Source organism: Dipodomys ordii, unplaced genomic scaffold (assembly GCF_000151885.1).
Source record: "Dipodomys ordii isolate 6190 unplaced genomic scaffold, Dord_2.0 Scaffold157, whole genome shotgun sequence".
Lineage (NCBI taxonomy): Eukaryota > Metazoa > Chordata > Mammalia > Rodentia > Heteromyidae > Dipodomys > Dipodomys ordii.
Genome location: NW_012267373.1, coordinates 1,852,290 through 1,871,155, shown reverse-complemented (window position 1 = coordinate 1,871,155; position 18,866 = coordinate 1,852,290). Strand labels below are relative to the sequence as shown.

Genomic DNA, 18,866 nt, shown 5'->3' with positions numbered 1-18,866 from the left:
TTGAAAGGGCAAAGTAGACAGTGGACTCAAGAATGAATTCCTTGCCAGGGACTGTTGGCTCACTCCTGTAATCCTAGCTACTGGGGGAGGAGGCTGAGATCTGAGGGGCTCTTATCTCCAATTGTAATTGTATCTCTAATTGTAATAATGTGTGTAGAATGTGTTGATTGAACTTAGAACTCTGGGGAATATCATGTTTAAGAATCGAGGTAAACTGGGTGCTGGTAGCTCATGCCAGTAATCTTAGCTATTCAAGAGAGGCTTATAGTGTCTGAGGACTACACCTAGTCTGAACTTTAAGTCAGCCCTGAGGCTTCAGGTAAGTATCCTATTCTTCATCTAGCCCTCCCTTCATCCTTCCACATGGCTAATCGCAACTTCTCCATGTCGTGTGCCACAGTGCCTATGCATGAGACAATCAGAATCCCTACAGTGAAGCAAAGAGCACTCTCCTGGACTGTGTGTTTTTTTGCACTCAGGAATGATCCCTTCCTGCTTCTTGTCCCACTAAATCCAGCTGTAACACCTGACCCATCACAATGGCTCACATGCTTGTTCAGTTGCCCTGAGGCAAGAGAATGGAGAGGGGAAGATGCTTCAGAAAGTAGCAACAGCCATACAAAGAAAGAGGTTTGAGCGTGTGCTGGAGGATGGAACACGAGTGGTAGCTGATGGGTTCCACTGAATAGAAGAGGAGATAGCTTTCACCAGGTGACCAAGAGGAAAGAGGCTAAGACCACTAGGGGCAGTAGGGCAGAGAAGATCAAGGCAACTTCGGTGAAGATGATGACGGAGAAGACACACAGGAAATCTAGTTGCCAGAGAAGAAAATGCACATTTTAGATACGAAGACCAAGATAACATTTTACTCTAGTATGTGGCATTTCCCAAAAGCTCTCTCAGATACTTGAAATTCTTTTCCTAGGCCAAGTCTTACACCCACGGGTGGCATTTTCTTGGCAGATGTGGGGGGATGCTTGTGTCTGGAGACCTTTGTCTTTCTGCCAGGCTGCAGGCTGGCACCCAGGCCTGGGATTGGTAGTGACCAGGCCGTTGGCAGCATCCAGGGAGATGTGACTCATGGCCAGGCTGTCGGCACTGTGACAGGAGTAGCTGTATAACATCTGGAGGAAGGCGGACTTGGTGTTTGTCTCTTGCTTGTAAAGAATGACGTAGCATTTGGGGAAGAACGTGCAGCACAGGATCCCATAGTTGGATATTAAAATGACGATAATCTCCACGGCAGGCAAGTACTTGCCGAAGGTGGTAGCGTACACCGGGATGAACGTGATCCAAGCTATAAAGTAAATGAGCATGCCAAATGTGATGAACTTGGCTTCGTTGTAATTCTCAGGGAGTTTCCGCCCTTTGAAGGCAAATATGAAGCAAATGAAAGCCAGAAGGGCAATGTAGCCCAGCATGGTGGCCAAGGCCAGAAGGGACCCCTCCTCACATTCCAGGATGATCACCCTGGGCAAGGAGACGTTTTCCTCCACAGCAGGTGCGGCCACTACGAGCCAGAGGGTGCAGATGACAACTTGCACCCCGGTGCAGGAGACGATGATGGGGATGGGCTTATAGAGGCGCTTCAGGAGTTTCTGTAACTTGGGATCGAAACTGAACGCTAGTAAAATCTTCAGGGATTTCATCAGAATGCAGGAGATGCAGAGAGTAAAGCTGACCCCAAATAGCGTCTGCCTGGTTTTGCACGTGAAATCTTGCGGCTCCCCAATGAAAAAACCCGTGCTGGCAAAATTGAGCAAATGGCAGAAGAGAATTACGTAGCACACCGTCAGTCCCCCAGACGATTTCACAACGGGTGTGTTCAGGTTTCTGGTGAATATTATTCCGATGGCCAGAACCAATGAGATCCCCAGCAGGGAAAGGGCCGCAAGCAGGATAGCCAGGGAATCGCTCCAGTCAAGGAATTCGACTTCCTTTTCAAAGCATGTGCTGCTCCTTACAGGAGCCCAGTGTGTCTCGTTGTTGCATAAGAGACAGTGATCCATGTCTGGAAGGCAGGTGGGACTCGGTTACATGGAAAACATTTAAACCAGGTGATCGTCCACAGAACTACCAATGAGACTCTTCTGCAGTTCTGACTTGAAAACTGGTATAGGTTAAACGAGTTACTTATTTAAAAATACTAACTAAATAAATATTATACATACATGACCCCCAAGAAAAAAGGTAAAAAGAAGGGAGGAGAAAGAGCAGAAGAGAGACAAAAAGTTAATTCTGTTATGAAATCTTTAGGAAACCAAAAAATTCTTCAAAAATAAAAAAAAAGCTGGTTTTGTTGAGAATTCTGCATTGACATCCACCATGTCATATCCTCTATTATGAATTCTGCTGCAATCAAAAACACTGCCTCACTTTGGGGTTATACACTTTAAAAGAAGAACGGCACTTTCAAGCTTCATAGTATATGATTCCATGGATGCCTATTGAGATGTTGTGCCTGGGGTTGGAGTCTGTCATCCTGAGGGGCTGGGAACAGGGAGAGGAGACAGGCAAAGCCCCAGTGGCTTCATCATCAGTCATTCACCCCATCCAGAATCAGCATAACTACTGCTCCAGTTCATCAGTAGCAATGTGTGGGGCTCATGTTTACTAAAATCTATGGGGAAAAATAAACTTTAATTATTCATCAACTGCCACTGATTATAATCGTATCTTACCTCACAGAAGGGAACTTGATGCATTCATGAAAATATGGTAAATTCAAATAATGTAACTCCTTAGAAAGACAAAATCAAAGAAAGTTCAAAAAAGTAAACACCATGGAGGAAAAACTTGAAAGGGATGGGATGGAGTCTAGGGGAAAAGGATGGATGATCCTTAGATCTTAGCTTCCTGAGTAGCTAGGCTTACAGGAATGAGTCAATGATGCCTGGCTTTCCTCTTGCACTCTGTGTATTTTGCTCTGATCTTGTTAACTTGATAAAGACAGAGTAGACAATCAGTGACTAATACCTCAACTCTCTTGGTAGCTAGTCTCCTTGTCTCACAGCAACTTCTTACTGTATGGGACTTAACTTTTACTTCCTTATAGGAATGTTATGATCTTCTGGGAACGGGTGCCTACCTCTCAATTCTTCTCTGAGTTTCTGTTATACTTGGTTTAGCTAACTCAACATTGACTGATTGATATTCTTGTGCTCCCATTAGTATGTGTACACACACACACACACACACACACACAGGGATAGATGTGTGGGACAAAAATAACAACAGAGTTATGTTTTTAAAATGGTTTCAAGGAATCATGCACGAAGGAACGGCATTCTTTCTTGGAAGTGAACTTATTTCTATGTCTCTAGTATTTAATGGGCATGTTGATAGAATCGAACAACTTCCAAGATTAAATTAAAATTCATGGAATTGAATCTAACAGGAGGTTGGGAAGCTTCCTTACCTGTCCCAGTGAGAAAATAGAATTAGTGTACAGAACATCAGCTTAGGAGAAACTGGGCCAGGTGAGCCACTGTCTGAGCTGTAGTGACTTGAGTACCTGTCTGGTTGCTGTAGTGGTTTTCAGGACAGCTCGCACATTCATAGCAGCAGGTGTGTTGACTTCTTGTGGTTCTCTTCATTTGTCCAGGACTACATTCTTTGGAGCATTTAGATAGAATTTTCTATGTTCAAAGTGAAAAGAAATTCCAAATAGATTTTTTAACCTCTATTTTCCTTATGCATTTCTTTTTTTAAAAACAAAGAAGTATCCTTAATTTAAAGAAATATTGACTACATACTGTCTTTGGCTTTTTTTTTTACAGGATTCAGTTTTGCCATTTTAAGAAATATGAATAATCTTAAAATATATAAATGCTGTGGAAATTGGTTCTTTCAGGCCATTTCCAGTGAGAGGAGAAAAGTGTCATGGTAGAATTACAGAAGGAAATGATGGCCTGGAAAATACAATCCCACACTGAATAAAGAGTTCCCCTATATAAGAACAACAGTAGGGTTGGGAAGGTGGCTCAGTGGTAGAGTGCTTGCCTTGCATGCATGAGGCCCTGGGTTTGATTTCTCAGCACCACATAAGCAGAAAAAGCCGGAAGTGGCACTCTGGCTCAAGTGGTAGAGTGCTAGCCTTGAGCTGAAGAGCTGAGGGACAGTGCCCAGGCCCAGAGTTCAGGCCCCACAACTGGCAAAAAATAAAATAAAACGAAATAAAATAAAAATAAATAAAAAAGAACAACAGTAAATCAATGAACTTTTATACTTTTTAGAAAGTTCTTACCATGACATCCATGGAGCATATCCAATCTACCTCTTAAATGCAAAAGCCCTCTGGAGTTTGGAGATTACAAATTCAAAGTGAGACCAATCAGCAAATCTTTTCTTTTCCTGTTTTCTTCCTCTCCAAGGTATGTAGGAGTTAAACTGATTGGTCAAAAAGTTGAATTTCAGCAAGATTGAGTATAATGAATAGTGAGAGCCATAGGATTACGGGTAAACTGCAAGAGGGTTACATTGTTGGCCCTGGAATTTAAGGAGGCAGGTGGGACCAGTGAATAGTTAAGAACTCTTTGGAAGTCCTGGGAGAGTCAAGGACATTTCTAGGTGAGATGACAACAGATCCCGTGCTGCAAAGCAGCTTGTAACAGAGTTACCTTAAGTTTCCTGAATTCATTTTTTGTTTCTTGGTTTGTTATGATGAAGACATCATTCTGCAGGTCATATTCGGCCATCTTGGTAATAGTCATGTGGCCATCAGTCTCCTTCCAGAAGACCACATCATAGCCAGTGTTCAAGTCCCCATTAGTGTCAAAATGGAATGAATTTCTTCCATCGGTGAAGGTTACATTTTTCAAGGCAGCAAGCAACTGTAAAAATTAAAATGTAAGTGAACGCTGAATATAAGTATTATAAGTTAATCTTTTATCCTAATTATAATACTACCTTATTAAAATATGATTTAAAATGAAGGAAAAAAGGATTCTGTGTCACTGGTTGGGGAACATTTTAGTATTTAGAAGAAAAATGAGTTCCATTTGTGTTCTAGGATCTCTGCCTGGCAAAGTTTTACTATGTGAAGTCGAAGAGCAAGTTAGTTTCTATAGGTAATAGCTTCTCCTGACAATAAAATAGAAGTATAAAGTGTCTGTATTCATCCACATTGAAGAATTTTGGAATGGATTTTTTTTTGAGCACAGATTCCTGTGCCCTGATTCTGTTCCATTCTTCTTTAGTGGTTATCCTTGGTGGTTAGTTAGAATGACTGGGTTGTCTTAGTACATCTGCTGGTTCTGAAGTTTGTTTCAGTGGTTGAATGCATAGTAACATGAACTCTAAATTCTATTTTTAATTCAGTTCATAAAATGTTTTTTAACTTAAGAGGAAAGAATCAAAATAAAAAATTATTTGTCTTACTACAGCATTTATATAGGAATTACCAGCATATGATAGCTCTACAATGGGAAAGATCCTACAGACAAATGAGAAGCTACACTGAGCTTATGTTCCAGAGAAGGAACACGAGTTGAAGGCAAGAAAACATGTTGCAGCTCTGGCCCTATCATTAACTTGATACATAAGCATGGGAAAATTAGTGTCCTCTGAATGCACTAATTATGGCCCATTTTACACATACATTTATGATTCTATGTAGATTTGTTGGGATAAAAATCCATGAAATGAGGCAGAACTTCTTCTGATTATATACTCTTCAGTTCCTTTGCAATGAATTCTTTGTGAGCAATTCATTTTTTGTCAATAGAATATAAAGAAATTGCATTGTAATGTAAATATATTAGTCAAAATGATCATGCCTCAAATGTCACTTTAGCAAAAATCCTTCTAATGAATATAAACTACTTAAAAAGGGCAGAATATCAGATCTAGCATTTTTTCTAATAAATGTAAATTAATTACTTTCAAAAGATAGATGATCAGATCTAGCATGGTAGAATTAGTAAAAAAAAAAGTTCTTTTAAAATTTCCTGGAAGAAAAAGTGGAGGGAACAAAAATAAAGAATAGACAATGTTCTCACTTCTTCCTATGTACTGATTTAAATTCTGTCCCTTCCTCAGACAATATACCTTGAAAGCCATAGTAATTCTGTTCTTCATGGAGCATATATTCCTCCCCTCTTCTATTTGAACTATAATTTCCACCTGTTTTTTCCCCTGCATTTAATTAGGTTTTACAGGGTAAAGTTTGGCATGTATATTCTGTAAACAATGATGGCATTATATAAGGGAAATAAACTTGGACACTTTTATGCTTGTTCTTACAAGAAACAGGACAGAGGCACATAAGACAACAAACTCATTAAATATAGTAGAACTTTTGCTTTGGTTAAGGCAAAATTTGAACATCACCTAATTATTAAGCTATTACTTTTTTTTTTGTCTGTCTTGGGGCTTGAACTCTGGGCCTGGGCGCTGTCCCTTAGCTCTTCAGCTCAAGGCGAGTGCTCTACCGCTTGAACCACAGCACCACTCCTGGTTTTCTGGTGGTTTATTAGAAATAAGAGTCTAACGGACTTTCCTGTGCGGGATCCTCAGATCTTAACCTCCTGAGTAGCTAGGATCACAGGTGTGAGCCACTGGCGCCCAGCAAATCTATTACTTCTTAATCCATTATTTACTTTTTTAGCGAAGACCCTGAACTTCTTTATCAGTTCAATTACAAAATTTTGAGCTGAGATTTGCATTTCAATTATTATATAACCTATCTCTGGATGATGATACCATGTTTTTAAGAACAAAATCCAAGAGGCCATACTAGTTAAGGTGTTATGTCAGAGGAATACTGAGAGTCAAGTTGTACAGTAGTTTGGAGATGACTGAAAAATAAAGATGTGCCCCATATGACTCACATGGTTAGTTCATATGTTCTCTGTGAAACCGCAGAAACCTTCATTAAAGAAAAAGATATAGCATGAGCAGGACAAAGCAGTGAGGCTTTTCAATCTCTTGCTCTCTAATTAGGCCGCCTATGTACTTCTTTCTATAAACAAGCTCATGGAAATGCAGCTGAATGAAATAAATGTGACTGTGCTATTCCCCAAATACTGATATCACCAAGTATAGAGCCAAAATAAATACTATTCTCAAATACAAGGAAAAAATGAACCCCTTTCAAATTGTTTGAACCCTTTTGAATTGTTAAAATCGTTCAGAAAGTATTGCTTAAATATTAGCAAATTTTGCTAGGGACAGAGTGATTTTAAGTATACATTCCTGGTTAAAGATCCTAAGTGCTGCTGCTTCTTAAAATTTAGTGTTGTTTGAAGTCTTTTTCATAAAAAGGCCATTGTTTGCTTCATGTGTCCTACTGAATCTGGCACTGATGGGATATGGCTCACTTGCATCCTGATCAAAGGAGCAAGTCACTCACTACTTCTCCATTCCAATCTGTGTCTGTTGGTTTCTAGATTAACAGGTTCTCAGGGGCATGAAGAATGACCCTAGGCTCCCCGTGTTTAAATACATTTTAGAATGTTTAGAGTAGACTTTCTCAAGTTGTTTCTTCAGAATGTTTGAGACATATCCCTTATTTTAAACACTTTCCCAGATCTTTCATGGGTTTCTCTTCCTGTTTCCATTTCCCCCCATGATTTTGTTTTGTGTTTTTGTATATCCTTACTTCTTTATCTCCTCTGTCTCTGTAGTTATTCTTCCTCTCTTCAATCTCTCATCCCTAAAATTATAGGTAGTGGTATTATTACCAAAATAAAAGCCTATTTCTTTCCCCCCAGGCACTTCTTTTTGTAAAGTGGTTTTCTTGTGTGTGTGTGTGTGTGTGTGTGTGTGTGTGTGTGATACATAAGACCCAAACTACTGAAATGCATTAGAAAATGACACACTAAGAAGAGTGCCTTGTATCTCATACCAGTAATCCTACTTAATCTTGAGGCTGAGCCCTGGAAGACTGCAGCTTAAGGACAGTCCAGGCAGAAAAGTTCACTATACTCAATCTCCAAAATAACCCAGCAAAAAATAGGACTGTTAGTCAAATGGTAGCGTGCTAGCACAGTTACGAGGCTCTGAGTTTTAACCTCAGTAAAACACACACACACACAGACACACACAGACACACACACACACACACACACACACACACACACAAAGAAAATGTTATACTGAACTTAGAGTATACTGAGGATTAGTTATAGAGAAGAATAGCAATCCAGAAGTGGTAATTTATAATTTTCTCAACTCCCTCTTTAAAGTTACACTAAAAAGGGAAACTTTCAAATAGACATTTAAAAATCATCAAATGAAAGAAGGTTTAATTGAGGTTGGGAAGGTGGCTCAGTGGTAGAGTGCTTGCCTTGCCTGCATGAGGCCCTGGGTTCGATTCCTCAGCACCACATAAGCAGAAATAAGCTGGAAGTGGTGCTGTGGCTCAAGTGGTAGAGCACTAGCCTTGAGCTGAAGAACTGAAGGACAGCGCCCAGGCCTAGAGTCCAGGTCCCACGACTGACCAAAAAAAAAAGAAAGAAAGAAAAGAAAAAAGAAGGTGTAATGGCCACAGTACTTAGGAGGTTTGTGAGTTTGGGGCTCACCTGGACTATGTAGCAAGCCCCTGCTAAAAAAAGACAAATAAACAGATAATAAATAAACAAAAATCATTAGACATATAAATCTAAGAGTGTTTTAGTTTTTTAAAAAAAGCCCCATTCGTTGTTAGGCATTGGTAGTTCATGCCTGAAATTCTAGCTACTCAGGAGGTTGAGATGTCAGGATTATGGTTTGAAGCCAGCCTGGACAAGAAAATCTGGGAGACTCTTATCTCCAATTAAGCATCACAGAGTTGGAAGTAGAGCTGTGGCTCTAGTGGTTGAGCACTAGTTTTGAGCAAAATGCTTGAGGACAGCATCCAGATCCTGAGTTCAGCCCCGAGGACTGGCACACAAAAAGATTATTAGTCTTCCATCTCTATTAGACTTTGGGCTTTGCATTTACAAGTTGAAAAATGGATAATATATGCCCATTGAATATATGCAATAATCATGTTAGTTACAAATGAAAATAAATTAACTTGAAAACAAGCAGTTTATACCACATGATCCATCCAGATGTCAGCTTGTTTCCTCTCACCTTGGAGCTTATGTTGTTGGGTAATTAAATTACAAATGGGAGAGGCTGAGGACATAGCTTAGTGACAGAGCATACATTTTGATGTGTAAAGTCCTGGGTTCGGAATTCTCAGCATGCACACACACACACACACACACACACACAGCAAAAACATTAAAAGTAAAAATATCCTGTCCATATATGCAGTTATCTGATCACTTATAAATATGAAACATAGGTGCTTTGTAATTCCATTCTGCCTCAAGACATCCAAATTTGGTTTTGAATACACACATTATGAAAAACTTCTTTCTTCTGAGTTAAAACTTACCACCATTTAAATAAGCAGTTTACTTTTAATTGCTTTGTGCATAGGCACATAAGAAAATACAGTAAACATCTCTCTCTAAATAGAGCTATATTAAGCTTGGAAGTTTCACTACATTGATTAGGAAATAAAGGAAAATACTTTATTAAAGGCACAGTTGTGGATTCATTTAAATCTAAAGTGATATAATTGACCTAACAGTGTTCATTTTAAGAAGTCCTAGGAATTTAGTAAGAGAGTCTAACTGGCAGTGTTAAGATTCGAACAACAAAGGCTGTGTTATCCACACTGGCATCATGTTTAGGGAACTTCCTTCCCTCCGTTTCCACATCCATGACACAGGTTGGACATCCCTAATCCGAAACTTTGAGACTCAAGGTGCTATAGAATCTGGAAGGTTTTGCATAACAGCATGAAGCTACATGTGGGAAATTCCTCAGTCATATGGCAGGGGCACGTAGAAGTACTCTGCATGAAATATGGAAGCAAAAATGAATTTTGGGTATAGACACAAGTCCTATCTCTCAGAAATCTCATCCTATGTATGCAGATAGTTCAAAATCTGAAAAAATCCAAAATCTGAAACAATTTCCATACCAAACATGTCAGCTGTGTTTAGTGATAAAAAAGAATAATTCATGCATTCTAATGCTTATTCACAACATATATATATATATATATATATATATGACATGTGTGATATGACAAACTCAATGAAGATAGTACTATCAAAAGAACCTTCTTGGAAAATGAAAGAATAAAACTTCCTTGAGTCAGACAAGAAGGAATTGAAGGTAAAATAGAATTCTATCATCTTAAAAAATGAAGAACTATGATAGACATGCTGGTTATTCAAACAATGAGTTTCTACTTAGAAAAACATTAAGAGCAGATAATATAAATCTTTGTAAGAATAAAGCAAAGAAGGCGATAAGTAGATGATGACAAGGAGTTTTCTTGGATCTATGGGTTAGTACCTCCCATGTCTGAAAGGCATTGGGTTTCTGGCAGTCTCGAACTTGACACAGATCTCGAACGGCATAACCAAGAGCAAGCACTGCAAGCTGAACGCTATGAATGAGTCCTGGCTCAGTATAATGCCAGAGGAAGTCATTTTTCATGAAGTTCCTTTCCATAGCCTTGTTATCCTTGTAGGTCAAATTCTCCTGAGGATGGTTGGATATGCACTTACTCAATTCACTGTTATTGACATGCTCACAAGCAGAAAAAAGCATGGAGTATTCACGGAGGGGTTTGTTATTAATGTGGGGATATTTGTGCAGCGTTTGAAGAAAGGAATGGAAAGAGGACAAATTCCCTCTTCTGAAGGTAAAACCCACCACTTTGCCAATCTTTTGGACATTGGGAATGGTGATGATCTTAGTGGCAGTCGACCAGTTGTCACTAGCAATCCAGACCTTATTAATATTCCTTTCAATGGCTTGATTGAAGAGACTGAAAACATGGAATTTTCTCAGAAACACCACAATCACATTAACCTTGGCTTCTGCAATGATTGTCTCAAGTGTCTGGTTGACCCTGACTTGGATGGTATTGTCCGAGAGGAAGGCTGGGAAAACTTCTTTGAAGGCAATGCACACATTATTTGCTGCAGCCTGAATGGTGAAAGTGTGGAGAGCCAATCGCCCATAGTCATCATCTGTAGTTATGATGCCAATCCAGTTCCATCCAGACTTCTGAATCAGGTGCGCCATTGCTTTAGTTTGATAGAAATCACTAGGCACAGTCCGTAAAAATGAAGGAAAGCGGACTTTATCACTTAAGATTTCCACAGTTGATCCATAACTCACCTGGAAATGAACAAAGTCTTTTAGTTATGTTGTTTGATGGGGTCCAGGGGGCTACTGGAGGTAGGTGCTTCTCTTTGATTTTTGAAACCCTCTGGTATTTTCTGTCTTACAATCTCCATAGATTTCTACTTTATAAATACTTTTAATTATGATAGCATCAAGGATGCTTGGAGTTACTGCTTTCTAATAATTTCATATTGTATAATAGAAGTTCTTGAAAGTTCAGACTCTATCTTACATCTCCATTTACACCACTATATCTGTCTAAAATCTCCGGCAAGGGCTAAGAGTGGAAACAATTTAGTTTTAATTTTAGAGATAAATATAGGCTGAATGAAGTCAATCAGATGAAGAACATATATTTTGGGATGCCAGAACATACAAAATCAAGTTTAATTCACAATGCTGGTCATTGTCTTCTAGGTAAAATTATCCAAACAAACTTTTCCATATAGAACCAAAAATAATATATTTTAAACTTTGTTGCCTACCTAGGGTCTACATGTCTATCTATTTAGAGCATTTCCATCATATTCAGAAACAAATAATCCATGCCACAGCTTATAAAATCCAAAATGACGGTGCTTTTACCTGTGTACAAATGTATCTCTTAATAGTTTTCCTTCTGCTCCAGCTAATCTAATGATAATGACCTTGTTGCTATTCTACCTTTGCACTGGATGCTTCCTCCATCAAGTAGATCAAATTCTTTCTTCCACTTGCCCAAATTTCCTTAGTATTGTTTCTCATTTAAGTTTGATGCTAAATATCACTGCCTTGAGAAGTCCCATTTGGTACCTAAAGCCTCTGATTCATTGCTCTCTTCAAAACTGGACTGATGTAATGAAGAAAACAGAACAGTTGGCCACTTCAGAGATGTGAGGCATATCCAAATCAAGCTAGAACAGTCGGAACTACACTTGACTAATGTACAAATTAGTCTCTTGCTAATTTCTCCAGTTTTTCTGGATGTCTTCTCCAGCTTTCCTGGATTTTTAAAAATAATAATGAATAGGATTAAAAACCAATGTATAGAAATAAGACAAAACCCACCTGTGGCATGAGCTGTAAGTTTAACATCCTGGAGACGGCCATGGTTATCTCTGAGTATCCAGCACCTATGACAGCCTTGACCCTTGGCATGTAGCTGGAATAGTCACACTGAAACTCCACTGTTTCTCTAGAGCAGTTGAATTTAGAAAGAAACCTTAGGGTGGCTGCCATTGCAGCTGTGACTTCTGTACAAGTGTCATAGATTTCATAGCCCAGTTTGACTCCAGGTAACAGTGTTGAATTATTGATCATCTCGATGCTGTGGATCATGGCAAGAGTCTGAAGAAAGACTGATATTTCAAAGCTGTTGAGAAAACAGTATTTTTTAAAATAAAAAAGTAGTTATTTTATTGATGTGATGGTACTTCATCTTACCTCTATCTCTAGCTAAAACTATTTTTGGATAAGTTAAGCTTATTTTTTGAAGTGCAGAAACTTTGAGAATTATTATTTGGAAACTTTTAATGTTAGAAAGCAGATTCCTTCCTTCCTTCCTTTCCTTCCTTCTTTGTCTAGTGGTGGTGGTCTATAGTGATGTTTAACCTCAAGGCCTATTTTTTTTTCTTGCTTGTTTTTTTTTCTTTTAGCTCAAGGCAGCACTCTATTGCTTGAGCCACATTTCCAGTTCTAGTTTTTGCTGATTAATTAGACAGAAGAATCTCATGGATTTGTCTCATGGGTTGTGAGGTTCAGATCTCAGTCTCTTGAATAACTAGGATTATAAGTATGAATCACTGCTGCCTAGCTAGAAAGTAGCTCCTGAAGTGGAGTCTATAATACAGGATTTCACCTTTTCAGGAGAAGTCTGAGATCATTTCACACATTTGGTTTAATATTCTGTAATATGAAATGTGTCTGATTTTTGTTCACTCTTGTAGCTAGATGTCAACAATTTATTACAATCAAAGTACTTGCTTCTTAGACTGAAAGTACATTTTTGTTAGCTCTCTAATGGCTATGGTTGGAAGGCAGAAATACAAGTATTAAGAGTTATCCTTAGGCAAGGTACACTGGTTTAATTCACAGACACCACAGCATTTCTATAGTCAGTGGCCATTTCCAGTGTTGTTCTTAATTTGTGATTATTCACAGACCTGACTTGTTTAACACTGCATTTCCTCTCTACTACTGTGATGAAAAGATTACAAATATATAGTGCTTAGTGTGCAAGAGACGTTTAATTCATGGTTTTGAAATGAAGAAAAGGAGATATTACTGTTTAGGGTTTTGATATTCCACAGTTTCCTTATAATTCATGAAGTTAGGATAAGCCCTTGGAAAATATTTGTTTTCACCGTGGACAATCTAAATATGATTTGGAAAAATCAGCACTAAAATTTCCATTTGCAAAAAGAACCAAGGAAAGAAAAGGTAAACCAACATATTACCTCAATTAAAATTGTAACCCTATCAGTGACCTCTGCATGTTAGCTCGACAATAGACGTGTCTTTAATGTATTTACTTTGGTTTTCTTGGGAGATTCTTTTTTTTTTTTTTTGGTTCCGGTCGTGGGGTCTGAACTCTGGGCCTGGGCGCTGTCCCTCAGCTCTTCAGCTCAAGGCTAGCACTCTACCACTTGAGTCAGAGTGCCACTTCCGGCTGTTTTCTTTTTTTGCTTATGTGGTGCTGAGGAATCGAACCCAGGGCCTCGAGCATGCAAGGCAAGTGCTCTACCACTGAGCCACCTTCCCAGCCCTACTTTGGTTTTCTTGGTACTTAGAACACAACCCAGGTAATGTAGGTTCTTAGAAAGTTCTGGTTCATTGTTAAATGAAAAAATCTTTCTCTTTTTGGCTGACAACGAGCCAATATATTTTCTTTAAATTTTTTTTTTTTTTGGTCCGGTCGTGGGGCCTGAACTCTGGGCCTGGGCGCTGTCCCTCAGCTCTTCAGCTCAAGACTAGCGCTCTACCACTTGAGCCACAGCGCCACTTCCGGCTTTTTTCTTTTTGCTCATGTGGTGCTGAGGAATCGAATCCAGGGCCTCATGCATGCAAGGCAAGCACTCTACCACTGAGCCACCTTCCCAGCCCCCTCTTTAAGAATTTTTAATGCGTTTTAATTGTAATGGGTTGCAGTTACGTAAGTCAGATAAACAGTACATTTCTTTTTGAACAATGCCACCCTTTCCTTTGCTGTCTCCTAGCTTTTCCTGTTTGTCCCTATCCACAAGTTGTATAGTTCATTTTCAGCGTAGTGTCTAGTGAGTACCAATGCTGCATTTGTTCACCCTGTCTCCTACCATTTCTGTACCCCTCCTTACCTTCATGAAGACAGATAAACAAGACAAAAGGAAAAGAAGATAAAAAGAGCAACAAAAAACATCTTTAGGGGCCAGAAGTGGCGCTGGGGCTCAAGTGGTAGAGCGCTAGCCTTGAGCCGAAGAGCTGAGGGACAGCGCCCAGGCCCAGAGTTCAGGCCCCATGACCGGACCCAAAAAAACCCCAAAAAATCTTTAGGCAATATACCTTCCTTCCTTCCTTCCTTCCTTCCTTCCTTCCTTCCTTCCTTCCTCCCTCCCTCTCTCTCTCTCTCTCTTTCTTTCTTTCCTTCTTTCCTTTCTTGCTTTCTTGCTTTTTTCTTTCTTGCTTGCTTTCTTGCTTCTTTCTTTCTTTCCTTCTTTTTCTTTTGTTGGTCATGGGGCTTGAACTCTGGGCCTGAGCGCCATTCTCAGCGTGAGGGACAGGCAGGAGTCACCAGCACCCAGCTAGGCAATACATTTTCTATTTAGTAAATTTTCCTCTGGAATAAAATTTATCAGACCAAAATATTCTTTAGTATTTTCTATGATAGCTTATAATTATGTGGACCTCTAATCTGTAGACTGAATATCAATGCAGCACTCTGAAAATCCTTACTAATAATTACATGCCTATCCCTTAGTATTCCTGCTAATCAATGATTCTGATGACAATAGCTCAAAGCACCCAGCTTTGGGGAAAATATGAAGAAGGAATCATAGAATGATTATTTTTTATCAGAAAGTATTCTTTTTTTTGGGGGGGGGGTCCGGTCATGGGGCTTGAACTCTGGGCCTGGGCGCTGTCCCTCAGCTCTACAGCTCAAGGCTAGCACTCCACCACTTGAGCCACAGCGCCACTTCCGGCTTTTTTCTTTTTGCTTATGTGGTGCTGAGGAATCGAACTCAGGGCCTCAGACATGCAAGGGAAGCGCTCTACCACTGAGCCACCTTCCCAGCCCCTCAGAAAGTATTCTTAAATAGTCTAGTAAATAATTTTTGATAAAGAAATAAAAGGAGCCTAATAACCACCTCCCTCTCCCTACAAAAGAAAGACATTTTGTAAAGGGCAATTGAGTGTGGTGGTTCATACATGTAATTTTGCACTTGGGAGGCTGATGCAGGAGGCTTGAAAGTTTGAGATTAGCCTAGGCTACTTAGCAAGACAAAGAAAGAAAGGACTAGGCACCAGTGGCTCATGCCACTAGCTACTCAAGAGGCTGAGATCTGAGGATCACAGTTCAAAGCCAGCCCAGGAAGGAAAGTCCATGAGACTCTTATCTCCAACTAACCACCAGAAAATTGCAAGTGGCGCTGTGGCTGAAGCAGTAGAGTGCTTATTTTGAGCTGAAGAGCTGAAGAGAGCGCCCAAGCCCAGAGGTCAAGCCCCATGACCACCACCATCACCACCACCAACAACAAAAGGAAGGAAATGATGGAGGGAATGAGGAGGGAAAAAGAAAAGACTAAATGAAGAAATGAAGAAAGAGGGGTAAAAGAAGAGAGGAAGGAAGAAGGGAAAGGAAAAAGAAAAGACAGGTAGGAGAAAATAAGATATTAAATTTATAATCAAAAGCAGGATTTGAGAAAGAAGCTTAGCGTGACATTGCCAGGGTCCTTGAAGCTGCTGCCACCTCCTACCTCAACAGACATTCTCCACACCCTAGTTCTAGAGACAGGAATGTGGAAAATGGAAGCTGAAGAATTGCAAAATTAGCATCCTAAAACTGGAATTAGAACTCAAATGCTCCTTTGTGACAGCCACCAACTCAGCTTTACTTTCCCCAAATTCCATTATGCCAAATGTCATTTTGCACAATTAAGACTCACAGCACAACCTGATCATCAAGAAAGAAGGGACATAGAAGATCATAACTTGTCATCTAAGATCTGGATTATTTTAAGATGGGAATAAATACAAAAAAGTGTTAGTATGAGAAAAATTAAATGTATTCTGTTGTAAATAAAGCATTAAATAGGAGGCCAAATTAACAACAAAGTACCTGCTGTGAGTGATAAAAAGGTAAATGATTGTGTGAGACGCAGGGTAAGCTGCTGGGTCTGCTCAGGTGTCTTCTGAGACTTTTTTTTTTTTTTTAAAGCACAATCCAAGAAGTACATTAATGTAGTTTTCCTTGCCTCTGCACTTAAGGCTGATTAAATTCCCTTTTTAAGGATTGTGAGACCAATCTTAGCAACTTGAAAAGTATATGTTTCTTTTGTATGTTCTTCCCCCCTATGGTATAGCCCCTGTTGTCACTGTATTTGATTATGGTTCCCTGGTATTGTATATGTACTTAGTTGAATTAGGGAAGGGAAGGGGAACAACAGAATGGTGAGACAAAGGACAAAGGGGAACCAATGCAACAGAGATATTCACAAGACAATATGTCAGAAACGATCTGTACAACTTGGGGGTGGGGTGGGGTAAAGTAGGAGAAAAATGAGGGAAGGGGTAATGTTTGACAAGAAATGTACTTATTACCTTACTTACGTAACTGTAACCCCTCTGTATGTCACCTTGACAATACAAAAAAAGAAAAAGAAAAAAAGCACATGAGTTCAAATTGATCGAACAACTTAGATCTTAACACAAGGAAATGGTTAACAGGTTCTAGCCTTTCAGCATAAGCTGGAGTCTGGAGGCTCGACTCACCCAGCACACTTCTGAATTTGTGGTCGTCTGGGATGATCTTCTGAGGACAACATTTTCTCATGAATGGCGAACAAACCTCCAATCATGACATGTCCCGGAGAAGCCACAGCCACAAAGTCATCAGGAGTCTGGCAAGGTTGAGAAGTAGTAAGAATAATCACAAAGCAGGTAATTACTATAATTAATAGTGCCATGTTTCTGTCTTATCTACTCAGTTCATGGATGGTCTCTGGAATCACTAAGCTCATGGAGACCAACAAGGTTCATGTTTCCCCTAAACACCTTGTAAGGTACTTAGGGCCAGCAGTGCTCATTGTGAAGTTGCTTGATGATAGTCACAACAGTTCTTTCACCAATAGGAATGTGTTAGACTGCCAAACATTCTCCAGTGTTATAGACTTGTAATAGTGGATATGTCACAGCTAGGTAGAAGCAGGTATCCTAAACACAGGTCTCACTGTAATCATATTCTTTTCCTCCAAGAATAGGACATGGGCTTTGAGTCATGTTGGCATTTCTTCTGACCTTTCTTTCTGGACCTTCAGGAGGTAGCAATTTGGAAAAAAAATTCTCCCACTTCTGCATTTCTAAACATATATTCAGTGCACAAAGGATTCAGGATAGTTGGTTGGCTGTTTAGAGCAAAAAGAAAAAAGAAAGACTCTGCTTTTACTTCCGTAGACAACTTTTACCTTTTTTTTTTTTTTAAAAAAAGCAACACTCATTTGAGTTTTTATTATTCCCATTTTACATGGATTAATGACAAATAGCTTTTGTGGTAATAGGTGAAACTAAAACAAGAGGAAAAAGCCAGTTTGATAGAGTGCTTTGTTTTGAACCAGGAAAGTCTATCGTGGGTCACTGACATTTCCAACATTGTTGGGCCACTTATTTTGATACATTTTAGATTAGTTTCAGGCTATGTGTTCCTAGATGTTAGGCATCTGAACCAATATGACTTAACTGGTACTTTTGGAATTTAACAGAGGCTAGATAAACCTCATATATTTAGTCACCATTAAAGAAAAGTTGAAAGTTTAAAAATTAACTTTTCAAGACCAATGCCTTAAAAATATGTGAAATAAAAGGAATCTCTCACAGGATTACAGGTTCAAATCCAATACATCTAATTTAATAGATAGCAGATTTAATAGATAGCAGATAAAGGATTTTTTAAAGATAAAAAAGTATAGTGGCCACTGTGGTATATGTAGTTATTCAACTTAGTCTTAAATTTCATATGTTATCCCAACTGCCGAGTGAAGTTACAGGTCATTACATTGCATCAGTTATGTTCTTAAACTTAACTAGGATTTCTAATAGAATACAATCCAATTAACTTTAATAGTCCAGAAAGCTCAATGAGCATCAATAAGTTTGAAGACTTTTCAAATGTTTAGCAATTGCATTTTACTTTTCTTGTTTTTTCCATATCTATGTATGTATGAATGTATATATGTATGTAAGTGTGCATGCACAATTGGATAGACATATTTTTATTTAGTTATTTTGTTCAGATAACCTCAAAGGTCTTGTAAAATTGTAACTTCAAAGATGACTCTGAGGGCCAAGAGCAGTGACTCACACTCACACTCCCAAGTACATGGGAGGCAGGTATCAGGACAGGCTGATGGAAAGTTACCAACACCTCAACTCACCCAGCAAGCCACATGTGGTGGTTCAGCTACATAGGAGTCTGTAAGAAGGAGATTACAATCTGAATATAATACCTACCTGAAAAA

At 39.1% G+C, this 18,866-nt stretch overlaps 1 protein-coding gene across 3 annotated transcripts; it reads right to left on the bottom strand.

The window, feature by feature from the left end:
- Positions 1 to 899: 899 nt before the first annotated feature.
- On the bottom strand, positions 900 to 17,318 carry Gprc6a (G protein-coupled receptor, class C, group 6, member A). 3 transcript variants are annotated; one of them, XM_013032811.1, is made up of 6 exons: positions 17,125 to 17,318; positions 12,229 to 12,532; positions 10,342 to 11,175; positions 4,620 to 4,832; positions 3,515 to 3,638; positions 900 to 2,011 (listed from the first exon to the last, which is right to left on the bottom strand). In XM_013032811.1, exons 1-6 carry the CDS (start codon positions 17,316 to 17,318, stop codon positions 900 to 902), a joined length of 2,781 nt encoding a protein of 926 aa, XP_012888265.1. The 3 variants fall into 3 exon arrangements, with proteins under 3 accessions (XP_012888265.1, XP_012888267.1, XP_012888266.1); XM_013032813.1 differs by having other exon boundaries at positions 10,864 to 11,175; XM_013032812.1 differs by lacking the exon at positions 4,620 to 4,832.
- Positions 17,319 to 18,866: the final 1,548 nt, after the last annotated feature.